The sequence below is a fragment of the Mesoplodon mirus genome (genome assembly GCF_964341445.2).
Source record: "Mesoplodon mirus genome assembly, chromosome: 13".
In the NCBI taxonomy this organism is placed as follows: domain Eukaryota; kingdom Metazoa; phylum Chordata; class Mammalia; order Artiodactyla; family Ziphiidae; genus Mesoplodon; species Mesoplodon mirus.
In genome coordinates this window covers 87,163,581-87,189,572 of record NC_138989.1, presented here as the reverse complement: position 1 = coordinate 87,189,572, position 25,992 = coordinate 87,163,581, and the positions used below count along the sequence as shown (strand labels likewise).

Here is a 25,992-nt window from a genome sequence, read left to right as displayed (position 1 = left end):
CAAAACTGGCCAGAAATGCACGAGTTCCACACAGCAGCCCCAGGGACGCAGCATGGGGGCCGGGCGTCCGCGGCCTCCACTTATGGGCCTTTGCCTTTGCTGTTTGTTCACTATGTCTTTCTCCAGCACGCTGCATTCTTCAGTATTTCAAGAAAGAGCTTATGTTTCTCGGAGCGTTAACGGCCCTGGACACGGGAAAGCACTGAAGGGCCAGGTGGCACGAAGTGGTTTCAAAATACGACAAAGGGCACGTGGAGTAGGCTTGCGGAGCGGACAGGAGCCGCGGGGTGAGGCCACGGCCGAAGGGCTGACGCGGGGGCTGGGGATGGTGGTGCAGGACCACCGGGCGGCTTGGGACCGAAAGCTACCTCCTCCTTCCCCTGCGGTTCAGAGACTTAAAGTCGGTGAGCGATGTCAGGCTGGCGTCCTGCACCCGGACCTCCTTCTCTCTGTCTGTCTGTCTCTCTGAACAAACACACCGGGAAGGGTGAGAGAGCCCCACCTACTACACGTCAAGGAACAAGTGGGCTCAGCACTGTGGCTGCGCTTCCAGGACTGGGTCCCCTGCGAGGAATCCCTTGATTCCAGGAGCCTGAACACTTCTCTTGATTCTGACACAGGGCTGACCTTGAGGGCTGGAAGAGGACCGTGGAAGGTGGGAAGCCCAAGGCCACGCATGAAGTAATATTTGAGGACCGAAAAGCAAGCTGGGAAACACGAATTCCAAGGCAGAATCAAGGAGCAAATACACAACAGGGAAGACAGTTCCGCGGGGAGACAGGCAGAGCCTTTCCTCTGCTTTCTCCATCACGTCACCCTGGCTCCGCACGGCTGGGCCTCTGGAAGCTGCATGACCCAGAGCGCCTGGTGCCTGCGGATGGAAGGGGCTGGAAAGGTGCCCAGGGCGGGGAGCGCGGAGCACGTACCTCGCCCGAGTAACCTCCGTCCCACCCACACCTGCACGTCTGGGCCCTGGAGATGCAGGAAGAACAGAGGGGGAAGCCCCTGTTCCCACGCCCATCAGCTGCTCGCACTGGCTTCCTTAAGCCCCTCTGTCTGCATCCCACAGACCCCGGGAACCGGTCCTCGCGGCCTGGAGAGGACACTGCCTGGACGCCCGGCCCGGGAGGTGCCCAGAGGTTCGTGCAGAGCCGCCCTGCCCGCTGTGACCCCCCAACCAACCGTCCCCAGGGTGCTTGGGGGTAAGGAGTCGGACTCTTCGCACCTGGAAAAGCACAGGGTAAGGATGGAGACACGCGTGGTAGGTCTGAGTTCACTGCTCAGCCTCCGTGCGTCTGCTCTGAGCCTCCTTTCCTGGCCTGAAAAGCACACCAACATCAGAAATAACCATCTGTCCTGCCGACGCCCCGGGCCCCCGTGCTGATGGAGAGAAACATCTGGAAGCTGCTGGCGCATCGAGGGCACGTCAGGCCTGCTTCCCGCAGGGACCCTGCGAGGCCGCCCCAGCTCTGGCCGTCAGCTCCTGGGTTCCCGCTCTCAGGCCTCAGTTTCCTCACCCAGAAAGCAAAGGGGTCAGAGTCAGTGACTGCAAACATCTCTCTGAAGACTAAGACTCCATGGTTATTTCCTCAAGTCTCCAGGGGCCTCTCGTAAGCCCAGCCCCGCCAACCCCGAGGTGCTCGCGGTGACTCCGTGCCTTAGGCTTGTGGGCTCTTGTTCTGCTCCCGGGAAGCACAGCCCCCAGACCCCAGGCATCACTCACATGGAAAGCATTCCAGAGGCTTCCCTCGTATTTAGCCGTCAGGTTTTCTCAATGGATTTCTTTGTGATGCCCAAACAAATGGCTCTGACCAGAGCTGGGTGGTTTTGATGGGCCCTGGACGTCTGGCCATGGGGACCCAGAGCAGAGCAAGTGGGACCCTGCCCACCTGGGCGGAGCCTCTCCTGGGGGACTGTGGTCTACTCCCCCCACCCCCGACGGGCTTTCCCCCCAGTGCAGCTGCGCCCGGGCCCACGGCCTTCACTTGCAGGAAAGCCTGTTGCAACTTGGCTTTTCTTCCAAAATAATCTTCCAGACTCTGCATCCCTTAAACCACTTGCTGTCATTCTGCACAAGGAACTACTGAATTCTAAGCCGAGCAAAGGCATCCGGGCGATTGTTTGGTTTACGCCTCTGCTGAGCTGTTAGTTTGATGTTTATGCTGGGAAGTCTTCTGCGTACTTTAGACATATTGAGGTCTTTAAAAATGGGTGCCTGGGAGCAAGGAAAAGAGCCGGAGCGGTTAAGGCCGACATCTAACCTGTCCTCCCGCTGTTTTGGAAGGAGACACGGGAGGCCTCCAAACCCACGTTTAAGAGGTCGCTCTCAGCACCAGCCCAGACGCCCTGAGTTCGGGAAATAGCGGTGAGCCTTCCCTGCGGGGACGACGAGCCCTGCTGTGAGCTCTCCAGAGCTGCCTGAGACGAGGAGGGAGGAACTGCCTTATGGGACAAGGGAGGGTGGCCTGGGCACCGCAGAGGGAGCCTCACGTCCCTGGCGGGACGGCCCAGGGGCAGCCGCGCATCCTGTCTGGACGAGAAGACGGAGCGGTGGGTGGAAAAGACAACGGTCTGCGGCGTCCTTGCCGACGTGGCCGCAGCTCCCAGCTCTGGCCGGGCCCTTGTTCACTGCACTGCCTCCTGTTCCACCACCCTGGCCCGCTCACCGGGGTGAGAGCAGAGGCCAGGCCTCGGAGCCCTGCCCGAGTTTAACCCCCCTCGGGGGCCACGCAGCCACCACATGCTCACTGAAGGAGCGGACACGCCGGCTGTGACATGTGACACCGACTTCCTGTGTGTCCAGGGTGACCTCATGACCACATCCCAGGTTTCGTTCCGTCCTTGCCAGGAGGCCTCTGACCCCGATCTTTGGACGGCCGTCCCGTGGAGGCAAAGCCGTCAGTGCAGAGGAGGCCGGGGCTTCGGTTTCCTCGTTTCCGGTGAAACATCGCAGAAGAAACCAGAAGCCGCCGTGCTTCCTGCAGCCCGCTGCCTTCGGCTTCACAGGCTGCTAAGAGGGTAAACTCTCCAGCTTGGAAACCGGCCCCTCTAATCACGGGCCAGGCAACAGCCCCAGCTGAGCGGAGGACCAGGGACGACCCACACCTCCGCACAGACCGCGCCCCGCCAGCCTTCTCACATGCCAGTATCTGAGAAGAAACGTGTCACAGAACAGGCAGCAGGTCACCGAAAATCTCCACCTCAACGAAGGTCTGCTTGTGAATCTCTCCTGTAACTGAGAAAGGCCCGGCGCTGATACTGCATGGCTTTCTCTAAACAAAGAAAAAGCCCACAGCTTTAATTAAACTCCTTCGTGTCAATGATTCAGGAACAAACATATTCTTAAACTTGCCAAGGGCAAAAACGTAGGGCAAAACTGCGTAGGTCATTCAGACAGAAAAGAATTCCCTCCAGATTGCAAAATCTAAACGCCTTGACCTTGCCAGAAAAAATCTAATGCTCTCTCCTGAGGCGTATTAGAAGCTGTTTGACCAGAAATGGAGCAATTGCTTCCTCTGAAAAACATATATACACAAAACTAGGAGCGTGCCCAAAAGGCCCAAGATAACCTCGTGATCCAGTGATTTCTGGGAACGGCCAGAGAGCATCGTGCAGTCAGGGTGTGGGGATTAAAACATGCCGTGTTCATCAAGACCAGCTCTGAAAGGGGGAAACTCACAGCTCGAAGAGTTTCCAGCCAGATGTGTCATGTCTTCCACAGGCCTGTGACGTTTGGGTCACATGCTGTAGTCCAGAGTACTTATTTTACTGGCAGCTAGCTCAGCACCTGGGCCAGTCGCCACAGGGGCATAAAGCTGCCACAACCCGTCCCTCCAAAGGGCTACAGGGAGGTAGACGGGCAGACAGACGGGGCAGCCACGGATGAGAGTCATTGGGCACAAGGTACGCTGCTTCCTCTTTCAGGAAGTCCTTAAGGAGGACGAATGACCGAAACAACATTTCGGAGGGCGGTGAAGGATTTTTATAAACCATCGAAAGAAGTGTGAAGCAAGAGGAAAAAGGCAGAAAAAGTATATCCGTTTCATAGTGAACTACGTGTCGTGGTTCTTAAATATAAAGAAAACGATACGGAAGAAGCATATCTGGTTTTCTTACCGCTTTCACAAGGAAAACAGTCATCTTAAAACCAGCATATCTGGTTTTCTTACCGCTTTCACAAGGAAAACAGTCATCTTTTCACAAGGAAAACAGTCATCTTAAGACCCCAAGTCTTACTCTGCTGTTCTCCCTAATTGTCGGCAGTTCAGAAAAACAGTGACACTGTTATAGTCTGTGGCTCCAAACAGGTTAAAGAGATGAACCGCTTAGCTGCCTGGACCTGGGTTTCTTGAGGGCGCCACAAAATCAAAGATTTCTCTGGCGGAAAAAAGGAGAACGCCAGTTCCTCCGCTCCCCGTGTCTCTGGACCACTGGTGGAACCACCTACTAAAGGCGTGTCTCCTTAATGCCACTTGGCGGATATGTGCAGAGTTCTGTCGTGTTCAACCTGTACATTGAAGGATTCAGTATCCAAGATGTTTGTTCGTTGGATGGCTGGTCAGTTGGATGCTTTTAACCACATGACCAAAATAGAACGTTGCAGACGGTACAGCCCGCTTGGATTGAGGCACAACTTTTCCATTGAAAGTGGGAGCTGATGGAGCCCCAGTTTTAATTACGTAGAACTGCATCCTTCCAAATGACAATGAACCTGAAAAATCTCGTCTCTCTCACTAGATGTGCCGCGCATTTGCCGTATCCAGTTACCAGTATTTCCCGAGATAAGTAGGAACTCGTTTTCTAGTAGAGCGGTGATTGCAGCTTTCCCAGTTCTCTAGATATTAACCGACATCTCTGATTGGTGCCCCCGAGAGACACTAACTTGTTTTTCTTATACCTGAGCACATTTGTTTCTAGCGCACCGCACCTTCACAGCTTAACAGGAGGTAAGTCTGCAAACTTGGAAAAAGTTCTTCTCCCGTCCCTTTGGTCACGTGGCTGGCCCGTGATTTCTCCACGTGCAGCTAGTGTTCGGTTTGGGACACTGCTTCTCGTGCACGTGGAATCCACAGGAATCTCGGATGACGCAGCAGGTTAAAACATGGAGCTGGGGCTGAAAGCAGACCACAGGCCCTTCACTTAACCCCTTTGAGTATCCACTTCCACATCTGCAAAAAGAGGTGGCCACACAGAGCAACATTTCTGGTCTGTGACCAGCCGGGGTGAAAATAATAATGCGTCCACCCCGTGTTTTCAAAGCAAGTAGAAACAATTTCTTTGCTCCTTTTTTTATATTGGATCCTTCTGGGGACACAGGGAGGAACGTGCGTTCCTGGAACTTGTATGATTGACTTGACTAAGAAAGTGCCAGTAAGAGAATGGTCACTGCTTTTAGCCACTGGATGACCATCTGGACATATCTGAGACAGATCCACAGAGAGGCCACTCCGGCTGTGTCATTCTGACATGGCACCAGGACCTCTCACTGAGTGAGGCGGGCTGCACAGGGCCTTGGCCGCCTCAGGTTTCCCTTCACAGGGTTAGGAGTTTGCTGATGGGCCAGGCCTGGGGCACCTCGGAGGTACCCGTGGCCACAGACCCCGACGGATGGTGGGTTGAGGTGCCCTGGCATGAGGGCACCTGTGTCAGTCACCTCCATGAAAATGCTCAAGTCTTAAAAGGGCAGCAGTTTCCAAATAGCAGCTCCACACAGAGCTCATGTCTGTTCACATCACACAGAAAAGATGGAGCAGGTATTACCAACACTAGTTATCAGACACACATTGTCTTTGAAGGACCAGTTTCTCCCAAACTAGCACACAGTAAGACAGAGTAACAGCGCAGGAAGAGAACATGCTTCCTGTTAATGCCTGCGATTAGAGGGAAGCCAGAACACAGTTATGATATTTAAAAGACGTTCTCATCTTGTAACGAACCTCAAATTGTCACACTGGGTTTTAAAGTACCAGGGAGAAAGCTGGTCCTATAACAGGCTCGCAGTCTCCTGGGTAGCTACTATAAGCCATGAGTCTATACCTGGGTGGTCCTCAGATGCTTTTCCTTACGCTTGTGTATCTAATGATGTTATTCTCCTGGTCCCTCCTTTGCACTCATCCAATGTCATTCATCCGGAGGAGAGAGGCAAGCAAACTAAAGCCTGGGCAGAGAGAGGGGAGACCGCCTGGGCTCGTAGGGTCCAACAGGGAGCACACGGGTGCCTCTCAGGTGCAGAGCCCGGGAGGGGTGGACGCAGAGCGGGGAAGCGCCCCAGAGCCATGGATTCACTCTGACTTCCATCACTGGCATTCTGATGGTGGATTCAGGAAAAAGTTTAAATTCCTCTCACAGACAAGAATTAAGCAAGCGCTAGACCTCTTTTTTTTTCCCCCTAAGCACAAAACCCCAGGCACAGTGAATACTAATTTTTTCAAGAGGCAGCGTTTTCTTCTGAGAGGGACTGAGTCTATCCATTTGTTTCTAATCAAATGCAAATGCTAATGATGATGCCGGCAAATACCTCATCCCTATTTTCATAAGACAGCCGCTAGAGTCAGGGGAATGAATCTTTACCCAATCTGATGACCACTGATCTTCAGATGTGTCAGGCGAAAACTAATCCCCTGTTATTACTCGCAAGTTTAAGGACTCCCAGCTCTCCAGCGAATTGGAAAAATAGTTATAAAATCCTTCCCGTTACCTGGAGACGGGACTGGAAAGCCGCCGGGACGCCAAGTGCACGAGCGCCCCCTGCTGGTGAAGGACATTATCACAAGTGGAGGGAAAATGAATCACAATTTTTCAAAACCAGTACAATGAAACAGGCTAATGGAAAAAGCAGTTTATGTTAAAAATTCATGAAATGGTTGTCCTTTATCCCATGGCTTTCCTCCCGTCGTGTGTAAATTTTTTAGCATAATGTTATTTTATTTGCCACCAAGAAGTTTATTGTTTTGTTAATCATGATGCCAAAAAAGAGTAACACGTCAGTGCCACGTAACCCTGCGCGTGCTGTGATCACGTGCCGAGGCCCCTACGCGACTCACGTGTTCACGTGCGCAGACAACCAGGTCTCCATGTCGTTCACCAGAGTGTGAACCAAGTCACCCCTGAGAGGTAGGATTTCTTCTACAAACTTCTTGTTCTTTGAAATCCCTATGTAATAAGCACTATTTTTCTAAACAACTTGAGTTTTCACTTTTAAAAACCTGGACTAATTTTCTAATTTCACTTGCCCCAGATATTCAGCTCCACGTATTTTGGAGAGAGCGTGTTAACGCCCTAACCTCAGGTGTAGACCGGCATGTGGGGCGGGGGCCCCGTCTCCGGCCCCATTTCCTTTTCTGATTGCTCACGCTCAGAGGGGCGACCGCTACCCGCCCCGCCCCGGCTTCGGGGTGTCCGGTTCTGATTTTCCGGTAGGACTGACCTTCGAATTCCTCCTCTGCCTTTTAATCACTTACAAATAGATGAGCTACTTGGATCAGGACAGACGTGGACAGAGAGACACCATTCCTGGCAAATAACTGTAAAGTGTGAACAGTCGTGGCTCCTTCCTTTCTGAACACAGATAAGGGCTGCATCGGAGAAGCACTAACCCTTCCTGAGTTAGGGAGCTGAGTCCAGGCGGCTCCTTAAAGGGAAACGTGTGTGTCCCAGGCTCTGGGGGCAGAGGCTGGGGACACAGGGGTGGAGGGAGGAGATGCAGGCAGGGGACTGGCCGCGGCTCCGGGGGTGTCGGCACCCTCACCCGCGCCCCGTCCTCCCCCCACCGGGGTCACCTCCGCACCCAGACGGCCCCGCCGCCATCCCCCTTCCCCTGTGGCCCCTTTCCTCCCCAGACTGTTTCCTCCAGGACAGAAACGGACCCCCTTGTTTACAGTGAGGCATGGAAATAAGTACCCACTCCCTATAAATTGTGAAATATAACAAATAAGCCAAAACCCACTGTTTTTAAGTACCCTGCCACTCCTGCCAGGGGCTCCCACTGCTGCCTGGGAAACAAGGCTGGCCCTGCTCTGACCGTGAACTGAGCATCGACAGCAGAGATGTCCTGCACGGCCGGAGCCTCCCCGCCCGGCGCCCCTCAAGTTGGGTGTGGACCCCTTTCCTCAGCACAGGCCGGCCTTCGATATGGCCTCAGAGTCATGACCCCCGCTCCAAGCTCCTTCAAAGAATAAAGGATGCTCTTCAGGCTGTGGGGAAGGAAGCTGGGGGCCTGCATCCCCTCAGCCACCTGTCGGAGGCCGGACCACATCAGCGTCACAGGGTCCGAGTCAGAGCAGGTGACTCTGCACAAGAGGCAAAGGGTGGAAACGACCCAAGTGTCCATCAGTGGATGAATGGGTGAGCAAAACGTGGCTTACACAGGCAATGGGGTATGACCCGGCCTTAACAGGAAGGGAGTTCTGACCCAAACTACAGCATGGCCGAACCCTGAGGACATTACACCAGTGAAAGAAGCCAGTTGCCACCGGACAAACACTGTGTGATTCCACTTGTATGGGGTCCCCTGAACCGTCAGATTCATAGAGAGAATAGGATGGGGCTTTCCAGGGGCCGCGCAGCCGATGGGGAGTTTGTGTCCACTGGGTACAGTCTCAGTTTGGGAAGATGGAAAAGTTCTGGAGGTGGATGGTGTAATGGATACACAACATCGTGAATGTAGTTAAGGCCGCTGAACTGCGCACTTAACGACGGCAAAGTGGTAGATTTCACGTTACGTATGTTTTACCACAATAAAAAAAAAAACTAAGGGTGACAGATACAGCACTCCCCTCCCCTGCCACTGTGTAAAGGTGTCGTCACCATGGCAACCAAGGCGCGTTTCTTAGCTCTGCTTCCTGTGCTCACCGCAGAACTGTTTAGTGATACATACATAAACAGATTAAGCAGCAGCCCTAGAGTCTTAGGAAACGCCCTCATACATAAACCTAGCTGGAGAATTAGCTTGCTTTCCTTGGCTGCTACTCAGAGGTGGCCTCTTAGTAAAAGTTGAGAGCTAAAAATTCTCTCAGCGAGTCTCTGTTTCAACCCCGTGCTTTCACATGTGAGGAAACAGAAGCCCCAGCGCTTGGCGTGCTCGGTTCGCACGGGTTTTTATGTCAGGACCAGAGCCCTTCAGCCCCCAGAGGCTTGCTCTTTCCAGGAGGCCCCAGTAGAAAGAGGGTTTCTTTGTTCCCTTGTCCACTTCTATTTGCTGAACCAAACTGCCAGAAGCTTTGGGGAATCAAGTAGAAGTTTTTCTTTTTTCCTCCAAAAACTTAAAATCTAGCTGGAGACCTGGAGACGTAAGATGGATGTAGGGAGAAGGCCAGACTCACCTACGTGGAGATCTCCAACTGGGAAATTCACGGAACGACATAATGTTGCCATCACCAACTTTGGGCCAAATAATGATAGATCGTGTTAAACTGACTTATTTTATAAATTAACATACAGTAAAATTGGGTTGTATCTGGTGTACACGTCTGTGAATTTTAACATACGTGTAGTTACATGTGGCTGCCACCACAATAAGGGTACATCACCCCAAAACCTCCCTCCCACTTCACGCCACACCCTTCCCTCCCCCATTCCTGACCCCTGACAACCACTGCTCTGGTCACCCTCCCTGTAGTGTACTCTTTTGAAGAAAGTCACATGTATGGGATCATACCGTATGAGATCTTTTTGGAATGGCTTCTTTCACTCAGTACAGTGCCTTGGAGACGCCTCTGAGTTGTTGCTCCTTTGTACTGCTGCATAGTATTCTGTTGCACGGACATACCACAGTCTGTTTATCCCTTTACTCAGTGACGAACATTTGGGTTGTTTGCAGAGTTGGTGATTACGAATTGAGCTGCTGTAAACATTCATGTAGAGGTTTTTGTGTGATCATAAGTTTTCATTTAAGAGTCAAGTCATTTCCATCAAAAGACTGGAGACCAATATATTCATTACAAAAATCACTTCCAAAAATATGTAGTTTTTCTTTTATCATTCAAAGCAGGTAGTGGGATTGCTGGGTCATATGGTAAGTATTGATACATGGTTAGCTTTATAATAACTGTCAAATTGTTTTCCAGAGTGAGGGTACCATTTTGCATTCCCACCAGCAAAGCATGAGAGTTCCAGTTGCACTGCATCCTAGTCAGCCCTTAGTATTGTCAGTATCCTTTATTTTAGCCTTTCTAATAGGGGTGTAGTGGTGTCTCCTGATGGTTTTGATTTGCATCTTACTAATAGCTAATGATGCTGGGCATCTTTTCATGTGCTTATTTGCATTCTGCTCATCCTCTGCAGTGAAGTGTTTAGTCAAGTGTTTTGTCCAGTTTTTTAACCTGGTTGTTTGTTTTTTTACCACTGATTTTTGAGAGTTCTTTATAAGAAGGACTTGTGGTTTCAAGTCTTTTGTCATATATGTGATTGGAAATATTTTCTCCATCTGTAATTTGTCTTTTCATTCTCTTAAAGTGTCTTTTGCAAAACAAAAGTTTTAAATATTGATCAGGTTCAGTTTATCAATTTTGTTTCTTTTATGGATCATGCTTTTGGTGTCAGGTCTATAAACTTATTGGCTACCCTCATGTCATGAAGGTTTTCTTCTATTTTCTCCTGTTTTGTTCTAAAACTCTATACTTTTACAGTGTAGATAGAGACCCATGATCCATTGGGGTTAATTTTTGTATAGGGTGTGACTTTGGATTGAGGTTCATGTTTTGGATATGGATGCCCAGTGGTTCCAATACCATATGTTGAAAACACTGTGCTTTCTCCATTGAATTGTCTTTGCACCTTTGTCAAAAACCACCTGGTCCTATTTGTGTGGGTCTGTGTTTGGACTCTACTGTGTTCCATTGAACTACGTGTCTATTCCTTCTCCGGTACGACACTGCCTGTAGCTACGTAGGAAATCTTTAAATCAAGTGATGCGGTTCCTCTGATTTTATTCTTCTTTTTCACAGTTGTTTGGCTATTTTGGTTACATGTAGTTTCAAGGTTAGTTTTTCTCTATCTAAACAAAATCCTGCTGGGATTCTGAGTGGCGGAGCATTACATCTGTAGATCAGTTTGGGAAGAACTGCCATCTCTACTATTCATGGTTTTCTGACACATGAAGATAGTATGTCTCTCCGCTTACGTCTTCTTTGGTTTTCTTCCACCAGCATTTTCTAGTTTTTAGCATAAAGATCCTATACACGCTTTGCTAAGTTTATAACTAATATTCTGTTCCTCTGATGCTATTATATATGGTAGTGCTTTTAAATTTGGATTTGTTTAACTGTTCATTGCTAATATATAGAAATATGATTGACTAAACGTTCTTTCAGCAACAGACCATTACAACTATAACAATATAGCTATAACTCTACATTAAATTATCTGTGACAACTTATAGCCAAAATTCCAAGTCAGGGTCCTAGTTCAGTCACTCTTCAATGCATATGTTACAAAAGGATTCCATGATGATTGTTCTATTTACTTAAGATCTGTTGCATGTGTTGGGCTCTGTATTAAAAGTGATCTAAACTGTCGATGCGTTAATTCAACAGTTAATGCTCATTGCATGCTTAGTTCTGTGCCGAGGGCCATAAATACACTAATTGACTTTTTCATGAACAGTTCTGACCCCAGATTCTGAGAGGTAGAACACAACTTACCAACTTCATGTGTTCCTTAAAAGATTTAAATTACTTTTCCCTCAAAAGATTGGCAACCAGTGTATTCATTATAAAAATCACCAAAATATATGCTCTTTCTTTTAGCGTTCAAAGCTGGCACACATGATAAACGTGAAACATTATTATTATCTACACAATACTTCATTAACTATGTCACAGCATAAATAAGTTTTAATAGTATCAGAACTGCATATAGGACTGAACGTTCATTTATTTAAAAACCTTTTTGTAAAGTTTAAGAAATTTTTCTAGTTTAATCACAGAATGGGTGAATCAAAGTGCACGATGTTTCTGTGACTCAAAATCCAACACAGCCTGCAGAAAAATGGTATATAAAAACAAAAGTAAAGGGACTTCTCCAGTGGTCCAGTGGTTAAGACTCTGCGCTCCCACTGCAGGGGGCATGGGTTCGATCCCTGGTCAGGGAACTAAGATCCCACATGCCGTGCAGCACAGCCAAAAAAAACACACAAAAAAAACCAAAGTCAGGGCAAATTGTACTAAGTTTTGAGCTGCTTTAATTATTTTTGGCCATTAGGGTGGTATCTAATAAATAATTTCACTTGGCAGATACATTAGACACAAAGATATTTTTCTTAAAATAAGTAATTTAAACAGTTTCCTAGCTCATCTGTTTTCTTTTTTCATTCTTAGTTTTATACTCTCTCTTATTGGAGAAGAACGTGTAAGGTGGGCCAGCGGTGACCGAATTTGATTGGTCTGTGAGCTCAGAAAGGCGCTGGCTGAGAGACAACATACCACGAGGAGAACCAGATTATTTATGTTCTGGCAACGCCAGCAGAGAGAATAAGAGTACGAAGGACGGGGGAGGGGGGTCGCCAGTTCCTGAAACGCTCCAGCGCTTCCCCTTGAGGTCGACGTCTTCAAGTTCAGATGTGCGTGGCGTCCGCTTCTGCCCCCGCCATCGTACCCACAGCATAACTCAACCCCCCCGGGCTTCCTCTGTGGGGAACCAGAATCCTGTGAGGTCCCCGGCCCGTGGAGGAGAGGGAGGCTCAGCCCGTGGCCACTGGGCCTCTGGTTGTGGGGAAGGACAGGAGGACAGCATCCTTTGCAAACCCGTCTGGGCTGGAAAGGGAGGGGCCCGAGCAGGGCTACCCCAGCCTTGGCCTTAACGTCAATGTGGGGAGAGGACAAGTGTAAGGAAGATTTTAAAGAAAAACCTACAAGGTTTGTGAACTGAGTCAGTGGGGGAAATAGAGCAGAGAAAGAGGCCAGGGTGACTGCAGGGCTTCAGCCCTGGTGGATGGGGTAGGAGGACCGTCAGCTGGGGACAGTCATAGACGTTAACAGTAACTAGTACCAGAGATAATGCACTTGGTACTCCAGTGACAGCCCAGTCAGGGGTGCAGGTATCACCAGTGAAACTAAGCCCATTAAATGCATTAAATTCCCGAGAAGCCCAATTTAGACTTTTCGGTGGCAACAGTGTCTTCTGAACGGGAAGGGTCCTTTCGGACCACAAGCACCGAGCTGGTGATGGAGGAGGTGTGCCCGAGGCTTTGGCGCATTTACCTGACGGGCTTTCAGGAGACCCCTCTGACCTTGCTCACGACCTCCCACACTCCCGGGGCAGGGGCTGTGCACGAGCACCGTCCCCTCTGCCAGGGCTCCGGGCGAGCCCCCCTCCTCCTGGGACCACCGGCTCGCAGGCTCTGTCAGCGCTTCTGCAGGTGGAGCCCGCGTCCGGGGAGGCTGGCGATGCGCCCTCCTGAGCTTGGCCTTCCCGTCGGGAGGGCTCCCGAGGGGGCGTCTGCAGTGGCCAGGAGGTCAGCCGAGGAGGGACCTGTGGGGACAGTGCCGCCTAGACCCCACCTGCCTGGCTGCATCCTGTGACGTCAGCAGCTTCCTAGCATCGGGTCTCCAAAAGTGTCCGGATCCGCAGACAGCAGAGGGTCCAGCCCGCCCTGAGACCACGCGCCCTGTCTTTCAGGATGGACACCACGCGGCCAGAGCCACCCACTACGGCTCCCTGCCCCAGAAGGCGCAGCACGGCCGGCCCCAAGACGAAAACCCCGTAGTGCACTTCTTCAAGAACATTGTAAGTGGCAGCTACGGGTGGGAGGGGGCAGGTTAGAGGGGTGAGGGGCGCCCGGCCCGGCCCCCATCCACGAGGGCCTGAGTACGTCCCCAGGTGACACTGAGCTCTGATCCACAAGGGGTCTGAGTAGATCTCCGTGTGACACAGCTGTAATCCATGATGGGGGGGGTCTGAGTATATCCCCAGGTGACGCCTCCCACTTCCTCAGGGTGAGGTTGGCCTCGGGAGCCCAGGGCCAGCACCTGGTCCCAAGGTCTGAGCTGCATCTGCAGCTGAACTTTGTGTTAAAACTTTGAGTTCTACCAAAGAACTCACTCCTTTTGAGACTAAGCTAGTAGGAGATGCTTAGTTCAAAAATGCAAGCTTTGCAAACCTCTGGAGACGGTTAGAAGATCAGGGGTGCGGGGGCAGGAGGGATGAAGAGACGAGGAGTGCCCGGGATGTGGGGGCAGCGAGTCTCCTCTGAACGATCCCGTGATGGCGGAGACACCTCATACATTTGTCAAAACCCACAGAATGTACAACACAGAGTCCCCAGACTTTGGTTAATGTATTGACATTGGCTCAGTTGTAACAAGTGGACCACATGAGAGCCAGGGGGTGCTGTGTGCAGGGCAGAAGGGTCATGAGAACTCTCTGCAATTGCTGTGCAAGTTTTCTAGAAACCTAAAACTGCTCTAAAAAATAACATATTAAAAGCAAAAACAAAACAACAGGCTCTAATTATAAACTTTCTGTGCAGCAGACATCTAAGATGGTATTTTCATGTTGATTAGGGAGCTTTAGGAGTCGCACACCTGAAGGTGTCCCTTTTGAGGCTCAAATACCAGGGGCCCTTGACTCCCCACCCCCGAGGGGATGGTGGTGACGCTCACCGTCTCCATCACCTGCGACAGCGGTTGTGGCACGGGAGCACATGCCAAGAGGAATCGCCTCTGTGGCTGCACAGCCTTTGGTGTGTTTCCCAGGCTCTCAGACACCTTCTGTGTGCTCTGAAAGATCGAGGTCACATTGGATACTTTCAACTTCTCAAATCGTATATTTTTCTCTCAACTAAAACAGAACAGGGACACCGGGCAGAGACTGAATGGGTGGCTTCTTATACCAATAGATACTAGACCCTCCCAGCAAGCAGGAGCTAGCAGGGAACTAGCAACAAGCCAGGTGACAACACAAGGTGACATGGTGACAACAGGAGGCTCTCACGAGGAGGGTCAGGGCTGCTGTGAAGGAGGGACCCCACCCCCGCTCACCATTCTCCTGTGTCTTTGCAGGTGACACCTCGCACACCTCCTCCATCACAAGGAAAGGTAAGACCTCCCAATGTGTTGAGTCATCATCACTTTACAGCCCTTCCCTGAAATCCCTAAATGGATCAAAAAGAGGGCTGGACTCAGAGCTCCCTGACTTCATCCCAAAATGTCTTGCCACGTGGAGCCCATGTAGGACAGGCTGAGCCGTGCGTGACACCCCTTCCCGCCTGCGGCCACGCAGACAGCACTCACCCTCCCAGCTCCCTTCCCTCTCAACCCCGACCTGAAATCCTCCCTGGGCAGCTCCCGGGGGCCACGGCCAACCACAGGATAGGGCACGTGTGCCAAAACCTGCCTGCCATCTCAGCACCGTGTTGTCCTGACTGTGTTTCCTGTTTCGTGGAGAGAACGCTTTTCCCACACTGATCACCATGTCCCTCTTTTTCTTTTCCTCACACAGGGGCGAGGACTGTCCCTCAGCAGATTTAGCTGGGTAGGTGACAAATGCACGTGCACCCGTTGCCTCTCCTTCCTCACGGCCACTCAGCTGTTCTGCTCTGTTTCGGTTGCTCTCTGGGCCCGCCTTCCTTCCCATCCCACCCAGCTTGTCTCCCGCTGCTTCCGCCGCAGCCGGTCCTTCCTCCCAGCTGGGTTCACGCCCCTGTTTCCGTGACCCAGGGCCCAGGCACCAAAGGGCTCCTAGGAGACTCCCCTGGGCTCCTCCCCAGGAAAGGAGCGACTCCATGTATGAGAAAGTTCCTGATTTCCTTCCAAAACGGCAGATGAGGAAAAATGGGTCCCCGCAGTCCGCGTGTGGACCTGTCCAAATAGCCAGCACTCCCTTCCCCGCCAGATGTTGACATTTTGTGGAGAAAAAATGATTCTGCTCACGAGACAAAAAAGATGCTAAATTCAGTCATTCAGTTTATAACCCAAGTGATCCAAAGATTTTGGCTTGGGTTTTGATTTAGTCATAACCAAAGCTTGGATATCAAGCCATCCAGGAAAACCTTTTTAGGAGTTTCTGAGAAGATTTTAAAGAAGATTAAAATCTTCGTTTAACTCATGAAGATTTTAAATGGCTGATTTGTTCACTTTCTAGTAAAATTTTGTATCTGAGCCAACTTTAAATGGCTATCTGTATTTTAACTAAATCTATCGACCATACTTACTAGCAAATATTCTTACTTTATAAAATTTCCAGAATAAAAAGAGAACCACTAACCTCTAGGCCAGGAACTGTGTCTGTCTTGGAGACACGGTATCCTTAGAAACACATCCTCCAATATCCTTGGAGACACAATATATCTCTAGTGCAGAGGCTACATATTCTTGATACCCAATTAATAAGCATCGTAGAAATGAATGAATTACTTTAGAAAGAAAGAAAAAGAAGGAAGGAAGGAAGGAAGGGAGGGAGGGAGGGAGAGGGGAGCCACCCTCAGAGAAAAGGCAGGGGAGGCTTCCATAAACTGCCCCAACACATCATTACATTGAAGTATGAACTGAGATATTTGCTGGAACATTTTATACAAATACGCGTGAGCGTTTTCCTGACCTAGTGAATTTGCCGAAAGGTGAGGATACCGTAGGGAATCAGCATGGGCCAGCCCTCAGGGACAATTAACGATTGACTTTCTGTGCCAGCAGGAGACAAAGATGATGTTGAAGAATAAGACCCACTTTTGACCCAGAAATCTGACTTTAGTAACCGCTTGAGCTGCCTTCTAACCTTCTAGGCGTGAACCAGGGCGAAGCCATCGGCGAACGTGGAGTGATGGGAGGGGAAAAGACCATGTTTCTTCCAGTCGTTTAAAGGCCACTTCAGCCCGGCAGCTAACAGCACGGCCTTTGCATGCCTCTCACGTCTCCGTGTTTGGTCCCACTAATGTCTGTTAATTTTCTCTTTTTTTCCAAAGTAAAATCCTGCTCCGTATTCCGTGAGCTGGTTTATTGGTTTCCTAGAGCCACACGACTGTCTTCCCGTTTGGAGTTCCTGAAAGTCCCACCATTTTTCTAAACTATGTTGTATGTTTTTCGGTAAATTCTAGGTTGTCCAAAGATATAAGTGACCAAGAGTTTGAAAGGAGAAAATTTAAGCAGATTATTAATCTGAAAACCAATCCTTGAATTTAATTCTCAGAAGCTCTTTATTTCTGGAGAAAACAGCAGAGTAAGAGAACGATTTAGCACTTGCATGGGAAAGCATGGATCTCTACAACTCTTGCGTCTGTCCTTTGGCTCAGTCCTCTTTAACCATCCCCCCGACCCTGGACCATGATGGAGCGAGCGTGTCCATGGAAACCTCTGGGATTCAAGGGCAGTTCTGGGCTCCTCTCGTATGTGGTCTTGGATCTTCACTGCCCCTGTCCCTTGCACACTTGATAACCCTTGAAACCAAACCTTCACATGAAAGTAGCTGAGTGGCCAATGTCTGTTCCCAAACCTGGGCTGAAGAGAAGTAGCTTGGGGGTGCAGGGCAGGGGGTGTGCCTGGACAGATGGCCCTGGTGCAGCTTCAGTTCAAACACGAGAGGGGTGGACTGGAGGAATCTGGAATCTTCTGGAGCCTAAACCAGAGGGATCGATCCCATGGTTTCCCAAGCTCCTTCCAGCCCTAAGGCACCCTCATGAAATTGGAAAGCGCTGCAGCCTGAGGCAAAGGGTTCTGCGGTCTCGATCGGGAGACGGTTTTATATTGTGTATAGAATTCTCAGGAGAGGCCAGAGCTTCCTACTTCTTGTTGGCGAAACGTGAAGGGAGACCTCAGAGCCTGTCCTTTGTATAAGATCCGTGACGCAGACAGGATGTGTGGTTCGCCCCCCAAGGAACGTCGCACCCCAGGCTGGACACCCGTTACCCCCAAAGGCTAACAGTCCTTGTGTCTGAGCACCAGAGTTCCCCCATTCCTTTCTTGTGTTCACAGTGGAAGATTCCCTTTGAAACTAAAGCGCATTAGAATGCAGACTGGTCCTAGAGACACACATATCCTCACATTTCAGTAATCACTTGTCATTGCTACGTGTCACGAAGGCAACTTTCTCCATCTTCCCTGAAGTGAGAGGGGCTCCAGGGGCAGCTGGAGACTGGGCTGGGGGCGGAACCCCCCTTCCCATAACAACAGCAAGCTCGAAAGTTCAGAGCAGCAGGCTCCATTCTCAGAGCAGAGCATATATTATTCTCATTTTATAGAAGTGGAAACCAAAGCTCAGAGAGGTTCTGACACTTGCCCAAGGTCACACAGCCAGGGCGGGGTGTTGCTGAGACCCGTCCAGGTGGCTGGCTCTGGGGCTGTGCACAGCGTGGGGGACAGACTCCCCAGCCGGGACCCGCCCCCTCTCCTCTACGGTGACCGGCTCCCAGCCCAGAGCCCTGGGAAGGACCCTGGTCCCAGTTCACCGTCCACACTCAGGGCACCCAGGCCGCGGCCAGGGGAGCTGGTCCTGGTCGTCCTGGAGAGGCTCCTCCAGGCTGGAGAATTGGGAATTTTGTCTTTGCACGTTAGAAAGGTAGGAGCCCCCAAATTTCACCAAGTCTGAAGGCTGCTGACGCCTCCAGGGAAGCAGATGGGAAGGGTCTGTGCCGCCCAGGCCGCATGGACGGACTGAGAGCGGCCGTCCTCTCTTGCAGGGAGCCGAGGGCCAGAAGCCGGGATTCGGTTACGGGGGCAGAGCTTCCGACTACAAATCGGCTCACAAGGGCCTCAAGGGGCACGACGCCCAGGGCACGCTTTCCAAAATCTTCAAGCTGGTAAGGCACCTTCTTAAGGCGGGCGGCGCGGGGGCGGGTTCGCGGACAGGGCTGGGACTGCCGGCCTCGGGCCCGTCCCCACGCCGCTCCTCCGCAGTCAGCGCCCCACGTGCCGTCCCTGATGATCAAGCACTTCTCCAGGGCCCGCCTGAACAGGGGCGGCGCTGGGCACCAGGCCGGGGCCCCTCGGGGAGCTTGTGGACGACGGGGTCGCTGTGGTTACAGCCGGGGCCCGGGAGGCACGGGAAGGTCAGGCGGCGTCCTGGCCGGACAAGCAGCCAAGGGGACACGAGGGGAAGACGGCCGGACGGATGAGAGGCCCCGGGGACCGCGGGCACCCGTCCCGTCGGTTAACACGGACGTCAGAGCCACGTCCGTCAGTGAGTGACCTGGGTTCCCGGGCGCCCTGAGGCTCGGCGTGTCCTCCAGACGACAGGGTGACGGACGCGTGGCCGGAGCCGCTGTGACGGTGGAGCGGGTACAACGCCCTCTGCCCGGCCCCCCTGCTGGTGACAAGACGGCCTCGCTCGGAGCACCCGACATCTCAGGAGGGGCTCTAACAGGGGACGGGCGCCAGCACCCCGGGCCTGAGCCGCATGGAAGAGGGCAGGCAAGGTTCTGGGCTCGGCCGGCGGCCGGCAGTGGCCCTGCCCCCCAGGCCTCTCAGAGCCTCCCTCCCGGGGGAGGTCGGGGGCGCCCACGTCCAGGGCTGCCTCCTGACCGAGGCCAAGCTCACCTGTGAGGAAGCCGGACGGCCCGGAGACGGGAGGGCGGGGAGCCGGGCTGGGCCTCGGGCAGACGGGCCAAGGGCAGCGGGCTCTGCCCCTGCGCTCCGCTGGCTGCCGATGCCGCGGGGCCGCCTCCTCGGGCGCGACCCGCTTCTGCCCCTTCCAGGCCGTGACTAAGCCCAGGCGACTTCCAGGTGGCAGGAGGGACGTGTGTGGCCTCCGTTCGCTCGCCCTCTGCCAGTCGCAGGAGCGTCCCGGGCCCGCTGACAGCTCTTTGTAGGAAGGTCACAGACCCCGGGGCACGAGGCGCAACCTCGGAAACATGCGGCCACCGCCTGAGGCTTGGGGCCCCGAGAGCCTTGGGAAGGGGCTTCGCGGCGGTGGCGGAGGCCTCGGGACTAACACGGTGCCGGGCTTGCTCTGGGGGGGGCGCCGGGGGCCCGGCCAGTGGCAGCCCTGTGGTCCCGCGGGTTCTGCCCCGGGCTTTGCTGAGCGCCCACTTGGTACGGTGTGACGTGCGGGCGAAGCCTTCCGCGCAGGCCGCCGCCTCGTAAAGGAGCCGTGTCGTCCTGTCGGGCGGGCGACAGAAGACACACGGTGCATGCTGGGGGGGTGGGGGGAGGCGGGATGGGCTGAGCGCGAACGTGCCCCTCTGTGTCCTCCAGGCCATCGGGATGCCAGGCGGGGCGCCAGACACGGCCCGACGGAGCAGGTGGCGGGCGCAGGGGCGCGAAGCCTGGGAGGGGCTGGCCTGGCACGGGGACAGGGCTCCCAGCTGACCGCTGACGGAGCACGGGGAGGCCTGGCCGGGTCCCGGAGGAGGGAGGCGGCCGCGGCAGCGGCACCGAGTGACCGGTGGGAGGGGTAAGGGGCTCCCCCCACAGAGGGTCCCGGGACCCTCCTGAGCGCTCTGACCTTGGCCCTGAATGGGGAGGTCCCCGGGATCTAGTGACAAGGTGTGACTTATGTGCTAATGTTGAAAGACCATCTGGCAGAAACTAGTAAAAACGGGACCGGATTTTGCACTTCCTGGACTGGAGAGCAAGGAAGACCGTGTGGATTTCCGCGGCTGCCCATCCAGGGCTTTGACGGCTGAGCCCAGGTTCCAGCCACGTGTCAGCTTTTCAGGCTTAAAGCTGGAAGGGGGTCGGGAGTTGGGATGACCCCGTGGAGCCACAGCGAGCCTACCGTGCCGCTGGGGTCGTGTCCACGCAGTTTTGAGGCTCCAGGAGGGCACTAGCCATCCCTGGCACAGAACCGTGTTCACAGGGCAGCTGGGCAGGGACAAACTTCACCATATTCGGGTCCCATGTTTTCTCGTCAGAGTAACAGCCCAGCCGCCACTTCCGCTGACTCTTCACCCAAACAGGCCATCACTTCCCCGCCGACATCCAACTACGACCAAAGCCCTGACTGCTAAGAGGGTCAACTCCTCTTCCAGCTGGAAGAAATGTCATACGGAAGACGGACGCCAGTGAGGAAGAGACAGAGTCCATCTGTTATGACAGGAGCGGCGTTGTAAGGACATGACACCCACGATGCCCTCAGCACCGTCGGATGCTCCCTGCGGATAAAGGAAAGCCGTGATCCGGCCGCAGGAGGGGAGCCAGCTGCTCAGTCCCCGGACTTTGGACCATCCTGGGTCCTCGAGCATCATGGTGTCAGCATCGCAGGAAAACGCAGCCCAATTCTCACCCCGTGTGGCAGCTTCCTCCCACTGTGTCCTCAGTCCGGCGGCCACCTGGGGGAGGCGGGAGTTTCCACAGAGTCCTGTCCCAGGTATTCGTGGGCTCGGATGAGAATGGGAGCGTCTCCTGGGGAACACCTGCTGGGATCACAGCAGGTCACAACGTGATTAAACATGAGAAGGTCCCGCGGTACATGGCGTGGTCGTGTCACCAGGAGATCTGACAGCCCCGTGTGCCCTGTCTCAAGGGCTCAGTCACCACCAGCAAAGCACAGCGGCTCCTCCACCTGAATCACCTCTGACCTGCAGAAGTGGGCTTCCTACTTGGTTCATTAAAACGTCGAGATTCTACAATTTATGGTGGAAAGATTTGGTCAGGAACCCAAAGACTCACTGATTGGTCACCTAATCTTTAATTTAATATCGAGTCCCATGTGTGGTGTATTTGGTGGTCGGGATATACACACGGCACAGATGGACCCCATGACCCAGATTCTGGAAGATGTTGGACACTCGTGGGTGATGTGAAGCAGGACTCAGCTCTGAGGAGCCTTAGTCTCCTCAAGAAAAACCTTACATACGTGAAGTAAGTGGTGAGTAAACCATGGCTAAGTTGGTTAATGTCAGATAAAATGCAGGGACTTCTCTGGTGGCGCAGTGGTTAAGAATCCGCCTGCCAATGCAGGGGACACAGGTTCGTGCCCCGGTCTGGGAAGATCCCACGTGCCACGGAGCAACTAAGTCCTTGAGCCACAGCTCCTGAGCCTGCGCTCTAGAGCCCGCAAGCCACAACTACTGAAGCCCGCACACCTAGAGCCCGTGCTCCACAACAAGAGAAGCCACCGCAATGAGAAGCCCGCGCACCACAATGAAGAGTAGCCCCTGCTCACTGCAACTAGAGAAAGCCTGCAGAGCAATGAAGACCCAACGCAGCCAAAAAACACAAAAACAAACAAACAAAAAAACCAAAGGCAGGACCCACTCTTCAAAATGTCAATTCTGAGGCAAATCTGATAAGGAAATAAATTCTACCCTAAACATCCAAGCAAAGAGACCATCACGATATACCTGTCTCGATTCTGAAACATAGCAGCGAGACGTTGAGGATGCAGGCCCTGGAGGAGCTCTGGGTCTGAACCCGGAACTGCAGGGTTTCCACCAGTGACCCAAGCCTGGCTGGGAGGTTGCCTGCAATGCCCAGTCCATTTCTGGGTCTCCCAAGACTTCTGAACAAGAATGTCCCAGGGCTGTACCCAGACGTCTGCAGTTGGGACGATCTCCCTCCTCATCAGGGGTTCTAACCCCTTTGGCTGGCTGACTTTGGGGAAATTACGTAACCTCTCTAAGCTTCAGCTCCGTCGACCAGGCAAGGGGGATGCTAACAACGCCTCCCTCCAGGTTGGCTTGCTCGTTCACAAGAGGAAACAGATGTCACGGATTTAGCTTGCGGGAGATGCTCAATAAATTGTAGGCACAATGACAGAAAATAACCCCTCCAAGTTTGCCATTTTTCATTTTACAAGGAGCCCTGAGGACATTGTCTGGCCAGGGGTGTGGGGAACCGAATCCGTCTCAGCGCAGGTGTACTTTGTCAGATGGGGCCGTGGCTCTGCCCTGCGCAGGAACAAATCACACTTCCGAGGGAGCCCTAACAGGTTAATCTGCGGGAAATTCAGGGCAAGGTGGGCCAGGACAGGCTGGGTCAGGGCTTCTCCGGCAGCGGCTCTGAGGACCAAGCACGCAAAGCTGAGCCGGGCTCACACGGGACCGGACCCGAGTCCCCGCTGAGGACGGTGGCCCTGAGGCAGAGGTGACAAAGCCCCTTCCCTGGGAGGGAGCATCTCTGGGTGATTCCTGATAACTTCAGAGGCTAGAATTCCACAAAGCTTCTCGCTTGTGAAAATAAAATTCCTCTGGTGAGTTGTTCAGCAACATAGGGATGTTTCTGGAAAAAGCAAAACCCCAAGAAATCGGAACTACCATCTCTCTGGCTGACTGCGTTAGTTATAAGGGTCTGGGGCCCTCGTGCTTCCGTCACCTTATTTCTGGTAACGTGAGGGACGGAGGCGTGGACGAGGTCAGGTCAATAGGTGCCCCTCTGTCATCTGGTCAACAGGGTATTTCATGTCTATCATGCTCTCTGGGGGCTCACAGTCTCAAGAGAATCTTTGAGAGGTCAATTTTTCATCCATAACCTAAGAGAAAAGGGAAATCCAAAGAGACTAAAATTTGAATGAAAATTCAAAGGCAAAAAAAAAAACACTCCCTTTTCCAAGTTAATCTAAGTGACATCTGGGGTGACAAGTGCCACCTTCTCAGAGCCGATGCCCAGCCACGCTCCCTGGACGCAGTTGTCCCCGCCCAGCCATCTCCACCTCCACGACTGCCAACTCTTTTTTTTTTTAATTGCAAATTGTATTTGTCCAGAAAACATGTCAATTCACATGTTTTAAGACCCTGAGGTCGGAGTTAGTGACCGGCCCCTCCAGGAAGCTGGTTTTCTTGGTGACACAGAAGAGGGCTCATGGGAGGGGACTGTCCCCGGGGAGACCAGCTGAGCAGCGGCCCCTCCCTGGCAGCCCAGGCAAGGGTGTGCCCGTCACGTCAGCACCTCAGCTCCCACAGAGGAGCTTGTCCCTGTCATCGTCACGGCCGCTTCCCTCGGTCCCCGGGAATCTCAGCCGAGGAAACCAGCTCCTTTGAAACCTGGTAATGTATCAGTTGAGCTTTTCACGCCCAGAAAATGCACCGTTCTCAGACAAGACCCCAACTCTCTGCGTCCTATTTGCCCCGTGGCACTTGGTTGGTCCGACGGGCTAAAGGATGCTGGAGACACGGGGTCAAAGACTTGCCCCGTGCGGCATCATTTCCAGCAACAGACCCAGAAGAGGCCCCGTGGCTGGCGACCCAGTGACCGCAAGGACGCGGGGCGGCCGGGCGGCCCCGGCCCTCCTAACCCTCTGTTTCCTTTTCTCAGGGAGGACGAGACGGCCGTTCGGGATCCCCAATGGCGAGACGCTGAAGCCCTGCACCGTGTCCCAGAATCCCGTCCGTCCCCAGCTTCCTAACACAACTGCCTGGAAGTTAACCGCGAGCTGTAGATCCCTAACGTAGCCGCTACCCACTAACCCTGGCGACAGCGCACAGCAGCCCCTGCGCGCGGCCTGCCGGCTTCTGGCCGGCCGCCCCGCTGTCCCCTCGCCCTTGGAGATCAGTGACGTCCCCCGAGAGCCTGGGCCGGCGACGCTCCCCTGTCGCCGGCCCCCATCCCGCGATGGCCCGGGGCGCGGCCCTTGGGACCACCGCGCGGGGCGCGCAGACCGTGCGGCTCCGAGCTTCCTTTGGTTTCTTTCCCGGCCTCCACTGTTCACCCCCACCAAGCCCTTCCCCTTCTAACCGATCGGCTGGGCGCGGAGCGGCTTGGCGGCGGGCGCTTTGGTACGTGACAGGCGGGCGGGCAGCGGGGACTGTCCCGCGTGGTGGCCGCGGCTCACACACCCGGATGAGCCGGATCGGCGCGGGAGGAGAGGGCGCGCGGGGGCAGAGTCGGGCCGGGCTCTTCTGGGAAACCGGGCGGCGACGGCACAGGCTCGGCGGGCAGCAGAGCGGCCGAGGCCTGTTTCCACCCGAGCCCGGCGGCCGGCCGGGAGGTGGCGCAGCTCGGATCGGTGGCAGGAGTTTCCGGGGAGCCTCGCGGTGGCAGGCTGGTCACCGTGAGCGCGAAGGTGACAGGTGGCGTAGCTCAGCACGGCGGTGCACACGGCAAACACTAACCACCCCCCACCCCGACAGAAACGTAACCGTCCCGCCCGCTTCCTCCTGGAAACCCACTGACGAGTACGCTGGCCTTTCCCGAACCGCCGGCCGAGCACGTGGGGGTGGGCAGAGGTCCTCCAATCCCGCCCTTTCCTAACGCGAGCTGACATCTCCTGCGCTCCCCCCGCCCCCCGTAACCTACTGACTCCCGCCTTTTGAGTTCAGCATCTCTCCCACAAGCCCTCCAAGGAGCCCCGCACACTGGCGTCAGCCCCCCTAGGACGGAGATGAGGACTAGTCGACATAACGCCCAAACGCGACTCTTTAATCCCCTTCTAATTTTGAATGTTTCGTGTGGGTTTAATATAATGTCTATTAATATATAGCCTCAATGATAAGAAAAAAAAAGGAAAATTTCCGAAACAAAACCTCCAAATTGCTACACACACACACACACACACACACACACACACACACACACACACACACACACTCACACACTCTGCATCTTTGAGCTACTGTTGACTGAGTGACCTCCATTCGTGGCTACACCCAACAGCAAGAGCTGTGACCCTGGGTCTCGTGGAAAGTATGCACTGTTCTTGAATATTGAAATAAAATAATACACTTTTAATGATATTTGCATGGCCGTCTTCTTTGGCTTTTATTCTGGTCTGTGGAATGCGAGCCCACGTAGAGCAAAACTCAGAGCTGATGTGAGTAGGCGTCTTACTGTCACAGGACAGAGCTGCCTCTCGGCACCTGTTTGAGGAGGTGAGCCATCATCAGATGGTTTGTGTATCGATAAGAGAAAGTGCAGCAGAGGCCGCTGTTAGGGCACTGAGTCTCTGACTCACAAGGAAAATAATTTTTAATTTATCTCTAAACAATCCTTTAGAGTACATTTACATTTCACTATCTTACCAGCATACCAGTCCCCGTTAACTTGAACTGAAGAATCTTTGAAAAATGACTTTTTGCCACGCAGAGATGATGACAAAGATAATACTGGAAATTTTATGTATAGTTGCTTTTGGTTACAAGAATTATCTTTCAAAAAGGTAAATGGAAATCTTTTGTTTTGCTTTTAACAAACC

The 25,992-nt window shown here is 53.1% G+C and overlaps 1 protein-coding gene across 7 annotated transcripts in view; it reads left to right on the top strand.

The window, feature by feature from the left end:
• The window catches only part of MBP (myelin basic protein), a 116,959-nt gene extending 91,449 nt beyond the window's left edge, over window positions 1–25,510 (top strand). For 5 of the 7 annotated variants that reach the window (XM_082640762.1, XM_082640765.1, XM_082640764.1 and 2 more), the window contains exons 5-7: window positions 13,615–13,722; window positions 14,997–15,032; window positions 15,436–16,273. In XM_082640762.1, the coding sequence (XP_082496888.1) occupies window positions 13,615–13,722; window positions 14,997–15,032; window positions 15,436–15,648 (357 nt within the window). In that variant the 3' untranslated portion in view covers window positions 15,649–16,273. Of the gene's footprint in view, window positions 1–13,614; window positions 13,723–14,996; window positions 15,033–15,435; window positions 16,274–18,604; window positions 18,725–24,116 lie in introns of those variants that run through there. The other 2 variants (XM_082640767.1, XM_082640768.1) reach the window with 2 other exon arrangements.
• The last annotated feature ends 482 nt before the right edge of the window (window positions 25,511–25,992 follow it).